The 19,656-nt window shown below is 41.7% G+C and overlaps 1 protein-coding gene across 1 annotated transcript in view; it reads left to right on the plus strand.

Annotated features, from left to right (window-relative positions):
• LOC109902067 (raftlin) overlaps positions 1-19,017 on the plus strand; it is a 63,035-nt gene extending 44,018 nt beyond the window's left edge. Inside the window, exons 7-10 of the mRNA XM_020498132.2 lie at positions 3,254-3,372; positions 10,588-10,691; positions 14,158-14,233; positions 14,944-19,017. Coding sequence (XP_020353721.1) covers positions 3,254-3,372; positions 10,588-10,691; positions 14,158-14,233; positions 14,944-15,696 — 1,052 coding nt within the window. The 3' untranslated portion in view covers positions 15,697-19,017. The remainder of the gene's footprint in view (positions 1-3,253; positions 3,373-10,587; positions 10,692-14,157; positions 14,234-14,943) is intronic.
• Positions 19,018-19,656: the final 639 nt, after the last annotated feature.

A 19,656-nucleotide genomic window follows, 5' to 3' on the forward strand; every position in this document is an offset into this window, starting at 1 on the left:
GGTTCAGAGAGGAAGAGACCTCTCCGGCACGGAGGGTCGGATATTAGTTTGTACTGGCAGGCGGCTCCTGTGTAACGTTAACGGCCCCGCCTCCCTGCGGCGTCATGAGAGGGGCATTAAAGATTTATGCCCAGCCCAGCGTGTCAAAGCGCCCTTGCAGCCCTACACGGCTACGCCACAGCTGGAGTTCTGAAGGCGAGCGGTTTGTTTACTGGTGAATTGACACTAACGGTGTTGATGGGAGGTGTTTTCTTTGTTACACTTAGCTTACGCTATCTCCGCCACGACAATGAGGATTTGTAGCCGGCACTGTGAAACATTTGAGCTATTCATATGCATGACAGCTAGCATAGAGAGAGAGAGAGAGAGAGAGAGAGAGAGAGAGAGAGAGAGAGAGAGAGAGAGAGAGAGAGAGAGAGAGAGAGAGAGAGAGAGAGAGAGAGAGAGAGAGAGAGAGAGAGAGAGAGAGAGAGAGAGAGAGAGAGAGAGAGAGAGAGAGAGAGAGAGAGAGAGAGAGAGAGAGAGAGAGAGAGAGATAGAGAGAGAGATAGATAGATAGATAGATAGATAGATAGATAGAGAGAGAGATAGATAGATAGATAGATAGATAGATAGATAGATAGATAGATAGATAGATAGATAGATAGATAGATAGATAGATAGATAGATAGATAGATAGATAGATAGATAGATAGATATCCCCAGAATATGAATTTCCAATAAGGTATTACTTCAGAGTGAAAAGAATTTGGAGGAAAGTTGTGCTGGCAATTTTTATGGCCAAAGATTGGTTGTGCAATAGGGCTTGAAGGTGTGTGTGTACATGTGCGTGACTGTGAGCAGTGGTGGAAAAAGTACCTAAAGGTAAAGAGACCTTAATTGAAAATGACTCAAGTAAAAGTGAAAGTCACCCAGTAAAATACTACTTGAGAAAAAGTCTAATAGTATTTGGTTTTAAATATACTTAAGTAACAAAACTAAATGTAATTGCTAAAATATACTTATGTATCAATAGTAAAAGTGTAAATGATTTCAAGTTTCTTATATAAAGCAAACCAGATTTTCTTGATGTTTTTTTACAAATATGCAGCAGCACCCTCCAACACTCATAATTTACAAACAAAGCATTTCTCTTGATAAGTGTGTGAATTGGAATCTTGCTAAGAATTCCAAATGTAGCGAGTGCTGTTGAATGTCCGGAAAAATTGATGGAGAATGTAGTGGAGTAAAATAGAATGTAGTGGAGTAAAATATGTCAAAAATAGAGTACAGATACCCCTAAAAAAACGACTTAAGTAGAACTTTAAAGTATTTTTACTTAAGTACTTCACACCACTGACTGTGAGTGTGATTTTGGAAGTATATGCCTTTGTGTAAGGCATGGTACATTATTCATGTCATATTCCTCAAAACCCTAGCTACAACCAGAAGTCTGCCCGGTAACCACAGGTACATGGCTCCCAGCCTCCAAACCTTTGGCTCATAGGAGGAAAGCCCTGGCCAATCAACACACATTAGTAACCCCACTCTTTCTATATCTCTCCTTCTCTCTCTGGATGCCTGCCTGTCCCGTTTTAAAATATAGATAAGCTGTCACAGCCCTCCTGTTCTCCCCGGCAGTGCTAAGCACACATGTTTAAGTCATGTCAGTAACAGACAGGACTTGGGGCAGGGTCATTCGGTTGCTTCTGCGGTCAATAAGGCTTTAGATTCCTCTCCCTGTTTTTCACTCCTCTGTGTCTCTCCTTCAAAGTCTATGTCAACCTAGCATCAGTCTTTCTCACTTAGTGCCTGTCTTCAGTCCACTCCCCTGTCACTGGTTGTCACTGGGCCCTAGTTAGGTTGATGCTCCGTGTCAGTCGGTGTCACGACTCACGCCGCCATTGTCACTATCTATCAGTACGTCTGTCACTCTTTGTCTTTCAATTCACTCTCTATGTGTCGGAGATAGTATGAGCACATCTCACTCAGTATGTTCAACCTCAGGTGCCTGGAGAGGATAGGCTAGTCGATGAGATTACATTGTCCCATTGCAAATGAACATGTGTTTCCCTCCAAGCTTCTGTTTTGCTCACTACATTGTCAGTCAAGACTCAACTCAAAATGTTATGCTGTTATTTGTGTTGGCACTACATGTCCCCCAAACCTCTCAACCCCACGGTGCCTCAGTGTCTGGCAGCATCCTGCCAGGAGGCAGTGTGTTCCTCCTAAAGCAAAGGGACTCAATCCCTGTGTGCATCTCACCTGAGTGATCCAAGTGCATCGGCAGGCCAACACAATCTCCAAGAGGGCTTTCCAATTACACGCCAAGCAGGGAGACGTCTGATGAACAATGGATGGGGGGGATGTAAAGGAGGGGTAGGGTGGAGGAAGGACGGAGGGAGGGCGGGAGAGGGGGGGAATGAACAACGACAATGTCTGTATTTGAAAGGAGCCAATAGATGTCTGAGAGATCTTCAATTGAGCTCGTCCAGCAGCCTTAAATGGGTTCTCTGGGGGGAAATAAAGGACCCTGTCATCCCTCCCTTTCCAGCCGGCCCTCGTTCCCCCATTATTAGGGCAGAGTAATGAAATGTGGAGTGTCTCATGGTGGAGCCTGGGCCGCACCAACTCTATTAGTGTGTAAATGGTACAGGAGTAATGAGAAAGCACTCAGGCCAACTGAGAGCCCTGGTCTGAAGGGCAATAGGTTCTAGCACACTGCTCAATGGAATCAAAAGAAATGCGGGATGGAGAAGAAGCTCACCAATGTTCCTATACCAATAATGCCCAAACTGGGAATGTTACCCTTATCCATGGGGTTCAAATGAAATGGAGTCTACAGCATGTTTATGGTACCATGGTCCCTAATAGTCTAATAGTTCTTCCATGTAAATATCTACAATATGTAAAGCATATCATTGTTTTCAGATGAATCGTGTTATGCTTCAACAATCTGTCCGTAATACCTGTCTGTTCATCTATAATCTCTCCAAGCTTCTTCCCTGAAGGAAACATTCTTCTCCCCCTCTCTCTTGTTCTGTCATAGCTACATAATCCATAATCCATAGCCCTTGCTTATACAAATGGTCCATGCTGCAGCCCTGCCTGGTAATAAATGGCCCAGTGTGTGTGTGGGTTGCTGGTCGGCTGCGTAATGTCATTAACTTCCCTCTCCTCTTGCACAGCCTAGAGGCCTAGGAGCCAGACAGACAGACACCCTCCATTCTGTAAATACTAACTCCTTCATGGCCTCCCTCTCCATTTTCTACAGATTTGCAGCCTAAATCAGTGGAAAGCGTCTTCATCTTCCAGGAGGGGACGGAGGGCGGCGACCAGAGCGTGACCACCACGTACGACGCCATTGTTGTGGAGCAGTGGACTGTCATTGATGTGAGTGGGCTTTTTACATGGCTCGGAGTGTTTTCCAAGGTTGGACCGGTTTGTCCTTACATTTTACTGTGAGAGTCATCATATGGAAATATTCCCTCTAACCATGGTGGCTATGGCACATGTGTCATGGTGGCTTGTCTTATCTGCAGCAAACAAGCCCTTATCTGGCCAGCCATTACGTCCCCAGTTTGCGCAAATCCAAGTTGGAAATGGATTTCTGTCTACTTCTGAAGGGTTTGAGGCTTTTTTTCTGTGTGTGTGTGTGTGTGTGTGTGTGTGTGTGTGTGTGTGTGTGTGTGTGTGTGTGTGTGTGTGTGTGTGTGTGTGTGTGTGTGTGTGTGTGTGTGTGTGTGTGTGTGTGTGTGTGTATATCACTGTCAGAGTTTGTAGTTTGAGGCTGTCGAAGTGTGAAAATATACTTATGTCCCCTAAATGTGACTGGAGCATCATCCAGCTCAGAAAGGAAGTCGGCTCACAAAGACAGAATTTAACCCTCGACATCAAAATGCTCTTAACCCTTTAAAATGACTGAAGAATTCAGACTAGACAATATTCGCCGCCTTAAAACGTCATGTTTGTCAGTGTCCCACACCACACAAAAACCTAGGCGCTTGTGTCTTGTGAAGGTTATACACTGCGCCATTTTGAAAATCGTGGAGTATGTAGGAATCTTTATGTGAATACTGTGGTAAAGATACTGCAATAATGTCTTTATTAAAGATTTAGCAATTATTTTGTCAACCACTGAGAAATAACATGGATTTAATATACTTTTTTAAGCACCTTTGGAAGTTCATTGAAGGACAAAGCAACAATGTGTGACAACTTTAGATGTTTCACATTATAGTTCCAATGGATCCAATCAAAATATGCTGGCCAGGACTTTATCAAAAGCAATTTTGCTCAACTTATCGCTCCTGAAGTTAGCTTGATAACACTACTTTACAAAGGATGATCAGACTTCATTGCTGGCACATTCATTATGATAACTGCTTAAAATGTATATGCAAATTATCCTCACCGCTCATTGTCATTTCGGTGCCAGAATAATTACACTGAAAAATTATGCAGAATATTGATTGGGATATTTTTCTTCAGCGCTCTCGTTCCCGTCTTGCTGAAAGACTGACAGGTGGTTGGATTTATGAGCCGCGAAAACAAGAAAACAGGCTGGTTCACTGAGAATTTAATCAATATTGTTGTGTTGAAGCAGGAAGTGCAGCTTTTCTCAGAGATTTTGTTTTCGTATGGCATAGAACATGTCAAACTTTCTGTTTTAATTGATAGCAAACTTTTAAAACAAATCTGACTTTAAACCCAAATGAGGAGTTACAGTTTTTTATGCGCAGTATTCACAATCACGTTGGTAGAATGTGGTATGATTGGTACAGTGTAGATATGTAGAGCTGTTTGTGGCCAAACTGTTTGTGGTCTGTAATCTAGAAAGCCAGACCTTCCTCAATTGTCACTAATTACACATTTTTGTGGGAGATGGGGTCATTTCGACAATAATTTATTTGGTACTTTAAATTCATATTAGTCAATATGTATTCACCATATAAGAATGTATACGTTAGACCATTTAATCAAGAAAAGTAAGGCTAAATAATAACTGTACAGATGCTCAGAATTCTGCATAGGTCTATGGATGGACATTCTACCTTAGCCAATCAGAGACATACTTCCCATTTTCTTCAATAAATGACTATGCTCTGATGAAGGCCGACTGACAAAGCTCGGCTACAATGAAAGACATTTGCATCTGACTGGAAGACCTTTTCCTATTTCTACAATAAATTACTAAATGAACTGAATAGGGCATATAGTAGATGTTCATGGAGCCCACAAAATGAATAACTAGACATAATTTCCTACACAATGAAATTCAAATTAGGACTGTGCGCCCGTCTCTCGTATCAAAAGGAAAATCAATATGAAAGTTCAGCCTTGGATATAATGCAATGCCTCCCCTTATCATTGAGCTCTTAAAGCTGCAACAAAAAGTTCCTCTCCTAGAGACCTCTGAGAAATATTCTTTATAGATTTTGTAACCTTGTTATTAGTTCATATTGATGGAAGGGTATGAAATACTTGTTATGTTAGTGTACTACTAACATTCTCAGTTTCTAGATAAATTATTTAACAAATAACATGAATGACAACTGAAAACAACAGGAAGTGGATGTGTGTGAATATTATTTTATGATAGCACTACTGCTAATATTTAATGCCTAACTGTGTCCTTTGGGGATTTGGAATGCATGTGGTGCAATATGGTCAACATTTGGGTTATACTGTACATTACTTGAGATTTTATGAAGTGTTATAGTTAAGTGATAATGCCCAAAAAGTCAATATTTGGAGGATATATTGGCACGGTGTTGTTAAAAAAAAAGTAACCTTTTAGGCAAGTCAGGTTAGAACAAATTCTTATTCTACAATGACGGCCTTCCCCAGCCAAACCCAGACGACACTGGGCAAATTGTGCGCCGCCCTATGGGACTCACAATCACAATCACGGCCAGATGTGATTCAGCCTGGATTTGAACCAGGGACTGTAGTAACGCCTCTTGCACTGAGATGCTGATTTTTCGCCTTTTTCGTGACTGCAATTTCCGGGCGATTTCTCAGCCAAACGTGAAGAACAAACGGAGCTATTTCGCCTACAAAAATAATATTTTGAGAAAAAATTAACTTTGGCTATCTACCTGGGAGTCTCGTGAGTGAAAACATCTGAAGTTCATCAAAGGTAAACGATTTAATTTGATTGCTTTTCTGATTTGTGACAAGGTTGCCTGCTGCTAGCAAGACATAATGCTATGCTAGGCTATCGATAAACTTACACAAATGCTTGTCTAGCTTTGGCTGTAAAGCATATTTTGAAAATCTGAGATGACAGGGTGATTAACAAAAGGCTAAGCTGTGTCTCAATATATTTCATTTGTGATTTTCATGAATAGGAATATTTTCTAGGGATATTTATGTCCGTTGCGTTATGCTAATTAGTGTCAGGCGATGATTACGCTCCCGGATCCGGGATGGGGAGTCACAAGAAGTTATTGCGAACTCCTGTTCATATAAGCTGGTATAATAGCTACACCAAAGTATTGAGATAAACTTTTGTTATTGACCAAATACTTATTTTCCGCCATAATTTGCAAATAAATTCATTAAAAATCCTACAATGTGATTTTGGGGATTTTGTTTTCTCATTTTGTCTGTCATAGTTGAAGTGTACCTATGATGAAAATTACAGGCCTCTCTCATCTTTTTAAGTGGGAGAACTTGCACAATTGGTGGCTGACTAAATACTTTTTTGCCCCACTGTATATATATAGAATAGAAGATAGCATTGTTCATTTATGGTGCAAGGCTAACAAACCGCTAATCGCTAACAGTCATGCTAAAATGCTCATGCATTCCAAAGCAAAATGCTAACTGTAGTGCTAGCGGGAAGCGCGAGCTAGCTAACAAGCTCAACACATGGTAATTGTACACAATAAACCACAAAACTTAGCTCCACATAACATGACACAGATCTCAAGGCACTTACGTTTAGATGCACGCACAATTAAACATCAGTCATACGGGGATTCAGTCCACAGTAGGAAAACTTCAGCAGGAGGGAAAACTGTGGAAGTGCTCATCAGGATGGAGATAGCACGTTTCTGACATAGACCAACTGAAACTGAAGTCCCGGAAATTAAGGCTGCTGATAGGCTGAACAAGATGTGATGATAAGTATTTGGCGTGACCTTGGCCAATAAGATACTAACAAAAGGGGGGGGGCCTCTGAATAGGAGGCTCAACTGCCCGACTAGAGCTAACCATAAAGGATGGCTAGAATCAGCTGACTGAAGCTGGCCATTTTAACAGGTGTCATCGGTCAGAGGGCCTCTCATGTTAACTTGTAGTCTAGACTCTAGTTCTCCCAACATTTGTGTGTCATGGTGCTATGCTTGATTTATATGATGTAATGAGCTGAAATATGCCATCAATCCTATTGGTGCTGCCCGATTTGAGTAGCCAATTAACATGCAGTGGGTGTTGCAAAATGTTGAATAGCCAGAATAGACTAAATTATATAATCTGTCAGATGAATACCTCGTACCTACAATTCTGCATGTATTGAAAGCAGTAACTCCCCTCAATTAATTCTGAACAATTCATGACATTTCAGGACCAAGAACATGGATTCAAAATAGCTTCTGAAGTTTCATAATTTTATGTTCATTAATGAGAAAATGTGGCCGTTTTTTTCCATTTCCTGAAAAGTTTGTGTTTTGGAGATGAGTTTTTCATTCAACAGAACCAATGGCTCTTGGGGAAATTTCTTTTTAAAGATTATCTAAGCATAGATATTGCTTGTTATTTGGCTTTTTATTGAAATATATTTTTTAACACATACTGGTCAAAAGTAAACCAAGGCATGTCAATAGTCACGTAGCAGCAGGTGTGGCAGGGAGACCACTGAATGGATCATTAAAGTGTATCCTTTGCCAATGATTTATTTTTCCTCTGAAGCCGAGGTGAGATGAGCTGACCTATATACAGAGACCAATTTTCACTTTCCCTGCATGAGTCCACTCTTATGGTCACACTAGTTTGATGAGGGATGTGGAATTTATGCTCATGGCTTGTGGATGAGGAAGTTCCCAGAGAATTCTGCTCACCGAAATATGTGACTAATAATTGGTTGACATCTAGGCTAACTACAATGGTTAAATGTCAAAATGTTGACATATTCTATTGAAACTATGTTGATTATTATTACTCTTATTTTTATTATTATACTGTATATGGTGTGATTAGTCTTCATTACAGCTGTTGGTTTTCAAAAATGTTCTCAGTCTCTCAATGATTGACATGCAGAGTAGGGACTTTTAAGCCTCGTTTCAGGATACACTGTCCATAAAAATACAATGAGATTGTGGTGGAAGTAGTGCAGCCCGGTCCAAAGACAAAGCGATAGCTAGAAGGCTAGAGGAGTAGCCTAGATAATTTCCCTGTGCTGATAGACCAGACTACGGCCTGTAAAAACATGAAGGTACAATTAGACTTATTGCAAAAAGGGAGCGAAGTCTGTCAATTCTTCTCAAATAGAAACGGTTGAGAATTACTTCAAAACAATAGAGCTCTGTTTTCTTTCCTCCAACTCTTTGTGAACTCAACACCACCCTGCTAGTTTTACTCTATAACACGGTTCTGTTTTCAAATCTTAGCCCCTACCCCACTGTTCTCCACTCTTGATAATGTAGCCCTTTACCACCCTAGCTTGCTTCCTACCCTGTTTTTATATATAGATTATATTTAACACACAAATCAGAACACAGAGTTACTGCTAAGGCCCCGGGTTCCGTTTCTCATGTGCTGATGCAGCAAGGTGACCACGGTGAGATCAGGGGGAGGGAATCTTCCAGAACATGAGTTGTGCTTACAGCCCAACACCGTGCAGGACGTTTGGCATTTGCCAGAGAACACCAAGATTGGCAAATTCGCCACTGGCGCCCTGTGCTCTTCACAGATGAATGCAGGTTCACACTGAGCACATGTGACAGACGTGACAGAGTCTGGAGACGCCGTGGAGAACGTTCTGCTGCCTGCAACATCCTCCAGCATGACCGGTTTGGCGGTGGGTCAGTCATGGTGTGGGGTGGCATTTCTTTGGTGGGCCGCCCAGCCCTCCATGTGCTCGCCAGAGGTAGCCTGACTGCCATTAGGTACCGAGATGAGATCCTCAGACCCCATGTGAGACCATATGCTGGTGCGGTTGGCCTTGGGTTCCTCCTAATGCAAGACAATGCTAGACCTCATTTGGCTGGAGTGTGTCAGCAGTTCCCGGAAGAGGAAGGCATTGATGCTATGGACTGGCCCGCCCGTTCCCCAGACCTGAATCCAATTGAGCACATCTGGGACATCATGTCTCGCTCCATCCACCAATGCCACGTTGCTCCACAGACTGTCCAGGAGTTGGCGGATGCTTTAGTCCAGGTCTGGGAGGAGATCCCTCAGGAGACCATCCGCCACCTCATCAGGAGTAGGCCCAGGCGTTGTAGGGAGGTCATACAGGCACGTGGAGGCCACACACACTACTGAGCCTCATTTTGACTTGTTTTAAGGACATTACATCAAATTTGGATCAGCCTGTAGTGTGGTTTTCCACCTTAATTTTGAGTGTGACTCCAAATCCAGACCTCCATGGGTTGATAAATTTGATTTCCATTGATAATTTTTGTGTGATTTTGTTGTCAGCACATTCAACTATGTAAAGAAAAAATGATTTAATAAGAATATTTCATTCATTCAGATCTAGGATGTGTTATTTTAGTGTTCCCTTTATTTTTTTGAGCAGTGTATTCCTTTTCATATCTGACATGTGCTGTGGTTTGTCAGTGAGGGCAGATGCAGAGGAGATGGAACACCACAAACACACTTCCTGTGTGAGCAGAGGCGTTAGCGCATGTGTGCGTGCGACGAGCGTGTGTCTTTAACCCAAATCTCATGTGCACTACACTGTCATACCAGCGAACAATCTGACAGAAATGCATGTATTTTCCTATGCATCATACATAGTTCATCATCTGTTGTCAAGAGCTTGGGTAATCGTGGATCTTTTCATGGGGTTTTAATGGTCTATGTGTTTATGCATGCATACATTTATGCGTGTGTGTGCCTGTCTGCCTGCGTGTGTGTTTTCATATGTTGGAATTTTGGCTAAAGATTACTTGTCATGCAAATGGGCACAGTTATTGTCATAATTGTCATTTTTGTTAAAATGTTTTGAGCATCGTAATGCATCTCTGAAAAATAGCTACGACAAACCTAATGAGTACAACCCAGCTTTGGTAACACCCCGGTCTCAAAAACCTCTTGGAACTTTTGGAAATGAAGCTACTCCCAACGGTACCGTTCTGCTCATAAAATGATTACTAACTTTACCCACTTCACGTAAAAATGAAAAACTGCTATTGAGTCATTTATATCTACTTGAATATGAAGTTGAATCCCCCCTTCTCTTAAAATGAATATGCATTATGACTATTATGATAATTATTTTTGAAGTTCACAGTTATTGTCTATAATTGTCAGTAATAGGATTAAACGATAATGGTGCCAGCCCTACTCGTGCTTGTGCGTACGTGTATGCATGCGTGTGTATAGTGTTTGTGTATAACTGGAGTATGTAATATTCATGTGTTTGTATTCTCTCTGTAGGGCTTGCAGGTGAAGACAGACTATGTTCCCCTGCTCCAGTCTCTTGCCATGTACGGCTGGAGACTAACGTGTGTGCTGCCTACACCCATCATCAAGACCAACAGGTAACTACTTTCACCTTCCAATACACACTCTCACTAATGTTGAGTTAGGGCCTGAATGACCACCATATCTCCTGGTTACCCAACTCTGGTATCGATTCGTCAACCTGATTAACCCTCTGGAGATTACACTGCCTTCTCTTTGATTTCAAAGAGCACCCATCTCATTTGGACAAAGCAATGGTCAGCCCATATCACTGGTCAATTAACAGCTCAACTTAAATGGATTGTGAAGTCAGTCAGAAGAACTCAACAAGTTGTTCAACGAAAATACTAACTGGCCCCAATTGGCAGGTTCATTCGTAAGAGCGTGTGGTGCGAGACAGTTTAAACCCACAAATGTGTGTAACTGGAAAATCCCTTCAGAGAAATGTAATGGTTCTTCTGCTCAGCCTCTGCTGACTCATTCATCTTATATGAGGACTATGCACGCACACATTCGCTAGCAGTCAACAACTCAGTCATCTATCAGCAGCCACAACATGTCTTCTCCCACCTGAAACCCCACTTTACACAGTCACAATCACTCATCATTATGACAAGTCAGAACACGTCCAATCCAATATGTACCCATTGTATTGATCCTTGAAGAATATAACTTGTAAATAAATATCTTGTGAGCTTAGTTCAACTGTCGTACCACATCAGAACCCAAAATAGAAACTTGTTTCACTCCAATGTTTGTAAACAAAGTAAAGGCAAACGAACACTGTATAGCCTGAACACATGGTTAAAACTATCATTTTAATATCATGGATGGTCCTTGCATCCATAGAATTTGAGTGGTAACATTTCTCCAACCCCATGCCCCCGTTTTTGACTGAAACAGTGGTGGGGAGAACACTTTGTTATTGTTTCAACTACTGATTGCCGCTAGTAGTCAGAGTTATGTGTTGTGTCACGCTTATGTAGACTCCAAGTACTGTATATGCTTAGAGTTCAACACGGTTGCAGTTATATGTTTCCCTTGCGTGACCTTGTCTCTGGGGATCGTGTTTGTGACCGTTCCGGAGCATAGCTGATTAATTACTGCTCTATTTTCCTCCCTTGTTTTTTCATCACTCTTTATTTGTATCTCTCTCTCTCAAATTGCAACAACGCAACAGCGCAACACGGCTAATTAATCAGAGAGCCGGCCTAGATACAACACAGCAACGCTCATTTCTCTCCATCTCTGAAACACTCGTCTCTTTGTGCACAGCAACGATAGCTGATGACCCATTTCAGATTAGCTTGTTCATTACACGTGTATTATGTTGACTCTTCCATTTTCACAACTATATTAAAGCTAATGCACGTTGGGATACTATCTGAGGATGAGCAAAGTGCACTTCTTCCAATGGGGTCTAAATGGACTCTGATCTGCATAGGCCTACGTACACACTAGTTAGCATGTAAAGTGAACATCCACCGGGACTCAAGGCTTCTTTAATCAACGTAACATGAATGTGAAGTTGCACGTGGTAATGTGCAGCATATTTCTGCCACACGAAACATGTTACGTTTGGTGTAAATCTGATGTTTGGACATCGTAACTGTTTTAAGTAAATAAGTAAGTGCTTCATTATACCGTTATAAATGCTTAACGTTACACTACAGAAAACATGAATAAAGCTGAATTGAACAACCACAGGTAACCACTAAACATGATACACCAGGTTCCCCTACCACTGTACCAAAGAAAGTATTGTTGCTGGTATATGAAGTTTCTGTTCCAGTACTGCAGACACTGACAGCTATGAGAGGACTTTAGCAGCAAGACACAGACGGCTATGAGAGGACTTTAGCAGCAAGACACAGACAGCTATGAGAGGACTTTAGCAGCAAGACACAGACGGCTATGAGAGGACTTTAGCAGCAAGACACAGACAGCTATGAGAGGACTTTAGCAGCAAGACACAGACGGCTATGAGAGGACTTTAGCAGCAAGACACAGACAGCTATGAGAGGACTGTAGCAACAAGACACTGACGGCTATGAGAGGACTGTAGCAACAAGACACTGACAGCTATGAGAGGACTGTAGCAACAAGACACTGACAGCTATGAGAGGACTGTAGCAACAAGACACTGACAGCTATGAAAGGACTGTAGCAACAAGACACTGACAGCTATGAGAGGACTGTAGCAACAAGGGGCCTGTAATTCATCCGCTCCGTTCTACTTTAATGGGCTTGGGCTTTTTCTTAGGACCGGTTGGCTTTTCCGCTTTCATTCAGCAGGAAGCTGTTGGGCAATATGACAGCCTGGAAAATAGGGTAAGGAGGGAGGGATGGGAAATGGGGGTGGTTTAGATAGTAAGTCTCTACAGGAGATCTGGAAGCCCATTTGATGTTGTGGGGAAGATTTGCAGCCAGCGCTATACCGTTGTCACCCTATCATACATTTCCGTTGTTCTTCATATGTCCAGTTAAGGATCCAGCTTAACTCGAAGCTGCTTCTTCCCCATGTGTATAAGAGTACATATATTTTAACGGATGAGGGAGTCCGAGAGAGGAAGTGACAGAGAAAAAAAAAGAGAGAAGAGAAAAGGGAAAGGACAGAGAAAGTCTACATGAAGCTCACAGAAGAGGAAGAAGCAGAGAAGTAAAGTGAAGGAGACAGATCGTTAGAAACAGCAGGCTAAAGTAAGAAACAGAGTCGATACGTGCATGTCGGATGGAAAGATGAAGGAGAGAAGCAGAGAGAAGGTTATGCGTGTGAGATGGAACGAAGAGAGATGAACAAGAGAGAGAGCAAGCACGAGAGACCGGAAGCCCTCTGATGACAGAATCTCCTCGGTGGATTAGTCTGTCTGTCATCTGTGCTGTATGGATTATCCATAAATGAACACAGAGTGTGACATGTGCATGGACAGGGATTATTTTGGAGAGGTTTATGAGGACAGCCATGTTTTGGGGAAACCAGTAAACATGGTCTCTTTCTCTTGGTGTCTGAACTCTCTCCTAAGCATAGAACATATTCACATTTACATACATCATTTCTCCAAATTCCTTTTTGGTTTCTCGGGTTAACAAGAAAGGACAGAAAGGGAAGAAAGCAGAATTATCGGGGTTGACCACTGCCATGTAACTCACATCTGTGGTAGATGTCAGCTATTAATATAGCATCAGCGCTGACCATACTAGTCACACAAACCATTATAAGGTCTACCCTGGAGTGTGGATTCCTCCCCCATGTGGAACTGGAGCATTATAATACAAACTGCATTTTCCATTCCTCTCTTCCTTGCTCTGAAATGACCCCAAGTATTTCTAAAAGAGAGTGTGGCAATCTGATTTGTGTGACATGGATTTCTTTATCGATGGTACAGATGTTGTTCTCTACAAATAAAGTAACAATCAAGAAAATGGCTATGGTTTCCAAAGTTATTTGTATTTCAGTTCTAATTATATTCTCTCTCCCTCCCTCTCTCCAATTTCACCTCTACCTGTTATCTCTCCATCTCCCTATCTCTCCCTCTGCCCTAGTGATGGAAGTTTGGCCACCAAGCAGGTCGTTTTTCTTCAGAGACCTGTCCTTCCCCGCAAGAGGGGGGACTCCAAGGTGTGTGACCTCTCATTGTGACCCCTCCTAGTGTTTGTCTTGGCACATGTGGGTCAACTCGCAGCTTGTTCACTAGCCAGAGCAGCGCTCCAAGGCCAACATCAGCCCTCACCATACCACACTTCTTTTTGTTTTCACAGAGATAAATATGCACACTGCCGGTCAAATGTGAATGAACCCCTTTCTTCCTGAGATATGAGCCATTCTGTGGTAACCACGGCAATGCATGTTGAGAAAGAACTTTCCATTTGACCCTAGATATAACCTCTAGATTTGACCTTTGTCCTTTGTGGAATGAATCTGTGTTGATATTGTCTGTGACCTGAATTTAAACTCTGGTCACCATTGGCAACCAAACTGATGGGCAATAACCCTGGCAGAGTGGGGCAGAGAATGATAATGTGAATGTTTGTGTGCAGGAAACATGCTGTTTGCCTCAGTATACTGTAAGTCTCAGCTAAAAGAGGGTCAATGGAGGCAATCTCAAAAAATATTACCAGCCATATTTTCTTGTTTGGTCTGTACCCCTGAAGGCACCAATCAATTCCCTTGAAATTACCATTTCATTCCCCACAATGAGAATCATTTTAATTTGTTCTTTCCAAGTATGCTATTATGTCAATTTCCAACAGTCTGTCTGTCCATCCTTAACATGGCCAATGGAACAGCAGTTTAGAGAAACGTTCTTACACAAACGTCCTGTCTTTCAGAAACTGATATTCAAAAGCAAGTCCAACAAGAACTCTGTTAAAGACACGTCAAAAAACAAGAAGAAGAAGAAAAACAAGCAATTGGCAGCAGAGAAAGATCTGGAAGATTCCAAGATTCTTGACGATGGGGAAAAGGTGCTCAAAGAGGAGAGGAACGTGAAGGGAAACAGGGGGAATAAAAAGGAGAAAGTGAAAGAGGTGGAGGTAGAGACTGTGTGTAAAGAGGGTGAGGCTCCCTGTGAGGTGGAGGAAGAGAAAAAAGTTGAGGCAGAAACTGAGGAAGGGGTAGAAAGCGGGGTAGAAACTGGGGAGGAGAGAGTTGGAGCTGCAGGAACAAATGACAAGAGCGACAAAGAGGGGAGAGTGCAGGGGGGAGAAGAAGTAGGGGCAGAGACTGAGGAGGAAAGAGATGGAGAGAGGGAGATCGTGGAAGAGAAAGAAAATGGGGTGGCAGTTGATGATGAAACCGAAACTACCAAGGGTTCAGAGGTGGAGGTGGAGACCAAAGAGCAAGGGCAGAAAGAGGAGAAAGGGGGAGGAGCTGAAATGGAAGTGAAGGAAAATGGGGTTGAGACTAAGGAAGAGACAAATGGAGGGGAAGAGAATGGAGAAACTGAGAATGTTGACTTGCAACAAGACCCAGCTGACCAGGATGAACATTTAGTGCAGGAGGTGCAAAAGGCAGTAAAAGATGATGGACAGATCAAATTGACCAATCAATGCCCCGAAGAAAGTCAAAGGTCGGATGTGTAAACCTCTTCAGACCACAGCAGACATCACACCTAAGGGTTTTCCTACCCATCAATCATTTACCAACAAAACATCATAACCTGAGATAGGGGGTCCACAAAGTCCCCATTACCCCCTGGAACAGCCTAAATTGCTGCAACATCCTCCTACCATGTAATCACTCTATCCTCTGCAGCATCTCTCCACAACGGACACATCTCTACCACAGATGGACACACACCAGTCTCTCTCACAGCCTCAGACCGATCCTATGCCTACACATAGAGAACGTACATAACTGAGAATGATGCGCAGGATACTAATGTACGAGAGTCACTGGATATAATGGACAAATTGATGGAACCAGTGGGGCTTGGGTCTGAAGAAACACAGACTTTAACCAGGCAAACTCGCTTGTCCTTATTTGTACAGTACCATAGTGGTACAGTTACTGTATGTCACATGGGTTTAGATGAGGAGCACTGTGGGAAATGTAGTGGCTGTTGTTGCGACAGGCAATCCAATGCAAGGTGAATGGAACTTGATTTACTTTGAGCACATAATGTAAAGTACTACAGATGATGCTGATAATCGCTTTGATTCTTATAGTAGGTATGATGCATTCGCCTTGCATTCCGAATGTGTCAATATCCAAGCCAAGTCAAGGGTTTGATAATGGAGTAAATCTCCATTGAATGTGTGTGGGTGAGTGGAAGTGAAGTGTGATGAGAACCAAACATGGAAATGTTGAGTCAACTTTGAGAGTTTACACACGTTTGATTTTAATAGCTTTTCCAATCAATGGTCATTAAAAGGTACTTGGCAAGTATGAGGGCAAGGTTATGGGCTGTGCCACGACTGGGTGTTCAAGATAGAAACGGAGCGCAGAAGAAGTAAAAAAAAAAAAAAAATGATTGAGCAATTTGGAATAGCTGTGTTTGAATTGCCATTTTCCATTGACTTTGCTTTAGTATTTCACCTCAAGCTTTTAAAAGCCCCTCTTGACAGTGTCATTTCTGACCATACCAAAATCATAATGTAGTCTTTCAAGGTATCATGTTGCTTTTCATTTTAAAGTGGTGCTGCATCGATGCTGTGTGGAGAAATCATTAACCGGCTAATGGACGTTGTCAGTGGGGTGTCAGTCAAGTCATACATTTATAATGGGGGTCACTTATGTGGCTATTGACAGTGGAAAACCTCACCTCGAAAAATAACAAATAGCACTTCATTTGGATTGGGATTTTCATAGGGATTGATTTTTCTTGTGCTGCAGTTGCTAAGCAAAGTCTGTAGAAACCTGTATGTTTACAGATTAATATAGGCTTGTCGTCGTTTTGTAGATGTGGTATTTTTCTGAATAACCGACTGTTCTGAAATGTTCATCTCAATGGCAGATGTATTGTATAGAATAGAATTCCAAACTGTGACCAGGATAGCCTTATTGTGATACTGGGCCTAAATCGTGAAGTACAAATGTCAGAAGTATAAAGGTGGTTTCAGTGTTATAGCCTGAGAGGGTTGCTACAATCAGTGTTTGAAGATAATATGAGGGTAAGTTCAGTGTTCTCTGTTTTGGATTTGAACGGGAGGTAAGGAATTTGGCTTTAACAGGTGTTGTTGATTTAAAGGGCAAGTTTCTGTTTTTGATTTGAAGTTAGGCTCAGTGTATTCTGTCGTGCTAACGCTAGCTGAAGTGTGCTTTCTAACGCTCATACTGGAGCTAGCTACCTCCTTAGGCATATTGGGGATTTGTAGCTATGGAGTCGTCATTGGCAACTTTTCCCACCATATGGTCCATGCTGTAGGCGTGAGGTCATTACTAATGGCCAAGTGGTCAGAGGTCATGTTTGAACCATATTTGATGGATTTTCCACAGCTGCTACTTGTTCAAGTAGAAAGGAGTTTGCCCACATGTCAAATAGCAGATTTGATATGAAGTCAGGATCTTTTATTTTTATTTTGTGATATTATCTGTGGTATTGTTTTTCTCCAGCGACACTTCGCTTTAGGCGATTACGAGCTTTAATAAGCACTTGTTGTATTCAAAATATTTTATTTAGCTTTGTGGGTCACAGCTAGAGAGAGAATATAAATGACTTGTCAGTTTTAATATTTGTGTGGCTAGGACGAATATGAGTAAGAAATGTAAATCTAAAACACCCCGCTGTGATAACAGTAGAGATTATCTTGGACCTGAGACAGATTTCCCCATTGGCTTCTTATCAAGTCACTTTTTCTCTTTAGATTTAAACTAATCGCTTTTTGCCCGGATATAAGATCACGTAGGACTGTCATATTTGCTTATTCATACATTGTTTATTATGTGTTCATCAGTTCTGTTGTTCATACCAATCTCTTTTTTTATATCTGTGATCCTTGTTCCTTTGTATATTATTTTACAAGAAGACAATACTGCCTGTTCAAGTACAATGTACATCAAGTTATGGTAGGAAAGTATGGAAAAATACAGCCAGGAACTATCAGGTGATCTCATCCTTTACATCATTGTATTTTAACACCTACAGCATTCCGGTAGGACACCGTTAACATGGACAACTGTAACCTCCACAGAGTTGGGTCAAATGACACCAGGTCCTGTATCCGTTTGTATTACCTGGGGGGTCGTGAACTCCATGCCCTCATCTCTCGTGATAAGAGATGATTTGTGATTGTACATTTGCTCAGCTTTTACATAAGTAGACTCTGGGGAGAGTGGGTAGGCTACATTTTTCCTGATACTGAAAAACAAGGATATGGAGAGAAGGTGAAGCAGGATCTGGCACTTCATCAGTTAAATGATGCTGAATGTTGTTTACTTACTCTTCCTTGACGATCCCTCATCCTGTGACTAACTAACCTCAGCCTTGTCTAGAACAAGCGCCTCCAACCCACTCATGGAAAAAAGGTAATCTACTATTTCCTGTCTTTATGTAACCATAATTGTCTAAAGCTCAGCAGTCAGTGGCAGTGCAATTGTTCTTGATAATGCTGTGCAAAATGTGTGTTCCAGGGTTCATTTCCTGTGTGTTATGATGTGAAATGGACAGATTAGAAATGACAGAAACATGATACAGTAGGAGGGCAATCTCTTTATGTTGTCACTTTAGCTTGCTCGTGGCCTCTGGAATTGTATTGTTAGGTTTCATCTCCGATGTTACTGTTTTCATCACCTGCGCTGCCATTTTGAATGTTGAGTGTCTTTGGTCATCGGCTACCGTCATGCACTGCAGTCTTTGTAAAAACGAAGGTATTCTTTGTATTCGCTTTTCATGGAAATGTCCACATCCCTACTGTTCATGACTGTACAATTTGTATATTATAAAATTATTTATATTTAATGTGCACCTGTGGTGTTTTATGTTCCTAGGGGAATTCTGAAAACCAATGCATTTTGCCATGTTTGGGGTCATTCCTAAACTCAAATCATTACCCAGCACTACACATTTCGCTCATCAGTGGCCTTTCAATTTTCAAGTCTCTTGTAAAGCTTTATGTGCAACCTTCAATGTCTTAGATTCCGTAAACACTAAAATGCACCATTAGACATTAGAATCACACGGGTGGTTAAATATGACATTGGCCAGTGAGAAAAACAAGCTGAGACATGTTTTGTTCAGGTTCAGCTCTAAGGGCCCGATTCACTCTCAGAAAATCTATTATTTTTTTGATTTATTAAGCACTTCTCGGTAGTTGGTATCCATACTTACCGTATGCAGGTGTGTTACAAGCTTTGCAGGTGTGTAACAAGCTTTTCAGGTGTGTAACAAGCTTTTCAGGTGTGGCTACCTTGCACGTACTGAATAAATATAATTCAACTGCTGAAAACACTCCCACTTGCTGGCCAACAGATTTTCTCGTGGAGTTTTCATTCGGAAGGGTTTTCAGTACATATTTCTAAAGCCATCCCATTAAATATGGTGTACCTTTAATTCAAATTTTCTCGACAGACAGTGAGTGTACAAAAAATTGGGAACACCTTCC

This window comes from Oncorhynchus kisutch, linkage group LG13 (assembly GCF_002021735.2).
Source record: "Oncorhynchus kisutch isolate 150728-3 linkage group LG13, Okis_V2, whole genome shotgun sequence".
Lineage (NCBI taxonomy): Eukaryota > Metazoa > Chordata > Actinopteri > Salmoniformes > Salmonidae > Oncorhynchus > Oncorhynchus kisutch.